The following is a 2704-nucleotide window of genomic DNA, read 5'->3' on the forward strand; positions in this document are numbered from 1 at the left end:
GAATGTGATCTGATTACCTAAACTCAGGGCTGGCTTCATTCATGGGTGAGGGGCCTGGGTAGTGGGTTAGAATCATCTGCATTTAGCCTCATGCTACATGGTCAACATTGTCAAAGTGCTGATATTTTGTCACTTGGACCCCATGTTTTCATTTTGTACCACAGCCAGCAAGTCATGAAGTCAGCCCTGCATATACTCCCACAGAGGAGCTAGCTGCTGTGCCAAAAGGAAGCTGAGAGGCAGAGACCGGAAGTGACTGGCACCAGGTGATACAGGGAGGGGCCACCGGCTGAAGCAGGCCAGTGCACCCATCCTGATGCCTCCACAGCCCTGGTGTTTAAGAGGCATTTGGTTTGTGGGAGGCAGACTAACAGTACAGTTCTTTATGGAACTGACTGTGTTGTGTGATGAGGCCAGGCTGTCCAAGAACCTCAGAGTCCAATGGATGCCCCTGATGACTACTCTAGGGAAGTCAGAGGGAAAAGAAAACTCCCCATCACCCTCTACTACTGACCTAGCCTACCTTGGTCTGCAGAATGGGTGGCCCAGAGTTCCAGCCAGCCTCCTCCTGAAAACAGCTGGACATTCCACTCAGGGTACTGCAGGCCTGCTGGGGCAGATCTTCCCTTCCCTGATGGACCCCTTCTGTACAGTCATTTCCTTCAGGGACACTCTGTGATTGCCACAGGACTTAGCAAAGACTTCCAAAGACTTCTAGGTGTGTGTGTGGGGGGGAAGGGAATGTGTGAGTGTGCATGCATGGATGCATGCCAGTATTAGGGCTTGAACTCAGGGCCTGGGCACTGTCCCTTTGCTTTTTTCCTCAAGGCTGGTGCTCTGCTATTTGAACCATTCCTCCACTTGTGGCTTTTTGTTGGTTAACTGGAAATAAGGGTCTTATGAACTTTCCTGCCTGGGCTGGCTTTGAACCATCAGCTCAAAGTTCTTAAAACAACACACCCAACCCAACATTGCCACCATTCTATGGCATGGTCCGTTGGCCAAATCTGCCTGCCACCCCATCTGGAATCAGGAGAAAAAGACGTGGAACCCAGCCATGCAGGAAGAGAGTGAGGAAGCCCAGGTTCCTTGTGGCGGCTGTAGTAGACAGCTGCGGGCGTGGCCGGGCTACCCCGTTGGTCTGAGGTACAAAAGTATGCATGCTTGCTTCCTTCCTCTCAGTTCCTCCCACTCCAACTTACCTGGGGGCAGGTAATAAAGCAGGAGGAGGGAGATGGATGGAGGAGGAGGGCGGGGAGCCCCGTAGTGCCATAAAGCCAGGTCCCGTCCAGGGAGTGTCCAGCAGCATCGGCAGCCAACACTCAGAGACACACAGCAGCCTCTCGGACACCGAGCCAAACCCTCAGGGCCCAGGAAAAGGCCATGCTCCGGGGTGCTCCAGGACTAGGACTCCGGGGCCTCAAGGGGGCCGAGGCCTCTGCAGGAGATTTAGGGGGCTCTTGCTCGGAGGCTGGGGGGGATTTGGGGGTGCTAAGGGAGAACAGCGCTCCCCGTGGCGTGAACGAGGTGGAGGAAGCTGCGGGCAGGAGGTGCAGCCGGCCGGTGCGGTCCAAGGCGAGGCGCATGGCGGCCAATGTGCGGGAACGCAAGCGCATCCTGGATTACAACGAGGCCTTCAACGCACTGCGGCGCGCGCTGCGACACGACCTAGGCGGCAAGAGGCTCTCCAAGATCGCCACGCTGCGCCGGGCTATCCACCGCATCGCCGCACTCTCCCTCGTCCTGCGGGCCAGCCCCGCGCCCCGGGGGCCCTGCGGCCACCTGGAGTGCCGCAGTCAGGCAGCGACCCCCAAGGACTCGGGACCCCCGCGGCCCTGGCAGGGCTCCACCAGGCTCAGCTTTGCGCCCCCTGCGCCGCGTTGTGCCTTGTGCGCCCCGCACGCGCTCCTGGGCCGGCCCCAGGTGGAAGCCGAGGCACCCAGCTTGGGCCAGGCCTCTGGGGGAAGCTGGCGCCGATGCCCGGGGGGTTCCCCTGCAGGATCGATTCCCTGGCCGCCGCCGCGGGGTTATCTACGAACGAGCCCCGGGCTGAGCTACCAGCACTCTTGACCTCGCCACACTGCCACAGGGAGCACTGTTAGGCCTGAAGAGAGACCAGGCCAGCGGGGTGCATACAAAACAGAACAAGCTGTGACTTAAGTAGGAGAGGAAGCTGCCTTCCTGATAGGAAGGAGTTCCGGGGCCTAGGCAGCACCCTATTTCCCAGCCTGGGATGGCAGCTCTGAGCGCAGGATCCTGCCAGGCTCTTAGGTTTGGACTTGAACTCTTCTTGGAAAGTAGCTTTGGTGTTGCTGCGCCTCTGAGCTCTGTTTTGCTTGCTGCTTCTAGAAAGGCATCTTGTGTGGGAGTGGGAGTAGACACTTGTGGTCTGAGAATACGGGGTGGGCTGGGGGGCCCTCCCCCTGCCGGGGCCCTTGCCCCAAGTCTGATCTGGGAGAAGCAGGAGAAATAGAAAATAAAAACAGAAAAGTCATCTTGGTCTGCTTCCATGAGTCCACTGGGCCCAGAAACCCAAGATGACCGATAGCTGGAGAGCTGGTTTCCTTTGTACACTGGATCAGGGACTAATGCCCACAGGTATGGACCTGGGCACAGGCTCATGACAGTCCCCGGGGGAGTGACTGAACATAGAGAGATGGCATTCCTCCCCGTGGCCCTGGAGTGAGAGAAAGCATTGGACAGA

At 58.2% G+C, this 2704-nt stretch overlaps 1 protein-coding gene across 1 annotated transcript; it reads left to right on the forward strand.

Moving 5' to 3' along the window:
* The first annotated feature begins 1383 nt into the window (after positions 1 to 1383).
* On the forward strand, positions 1384 to 2070 carry Bhlha9 (basic helix-loop-helix family member a9). Its single transcript, XM_048365769.1, has one exon. The coding sequence runs from the start codon at positions 1384 to 1386 to the stop codon at positions 2068 to 2070; it is 687 nt and encodes a 228-aa protein (XP_048221726.1).
* The last annotated feature ends 634 nt before the right edge of the window (positions 2071 to 2704 follow it).

Source organism: Perognathus longimembris, chromosome 17, assembly GCF_023159225.1.
Source record: "Perognathus longimembris pacificus isolate PPM17 chromosome 17, ASM2315922v1, whole genome shotgun sequence".
Classification (NCBI taxonomy): domain Eukaryota; kingdom Metazoa; phylum Chordata; class Mammalia; order Rodentia; family Heteromyidae; genus Perognathus; species Perognathus longimembris.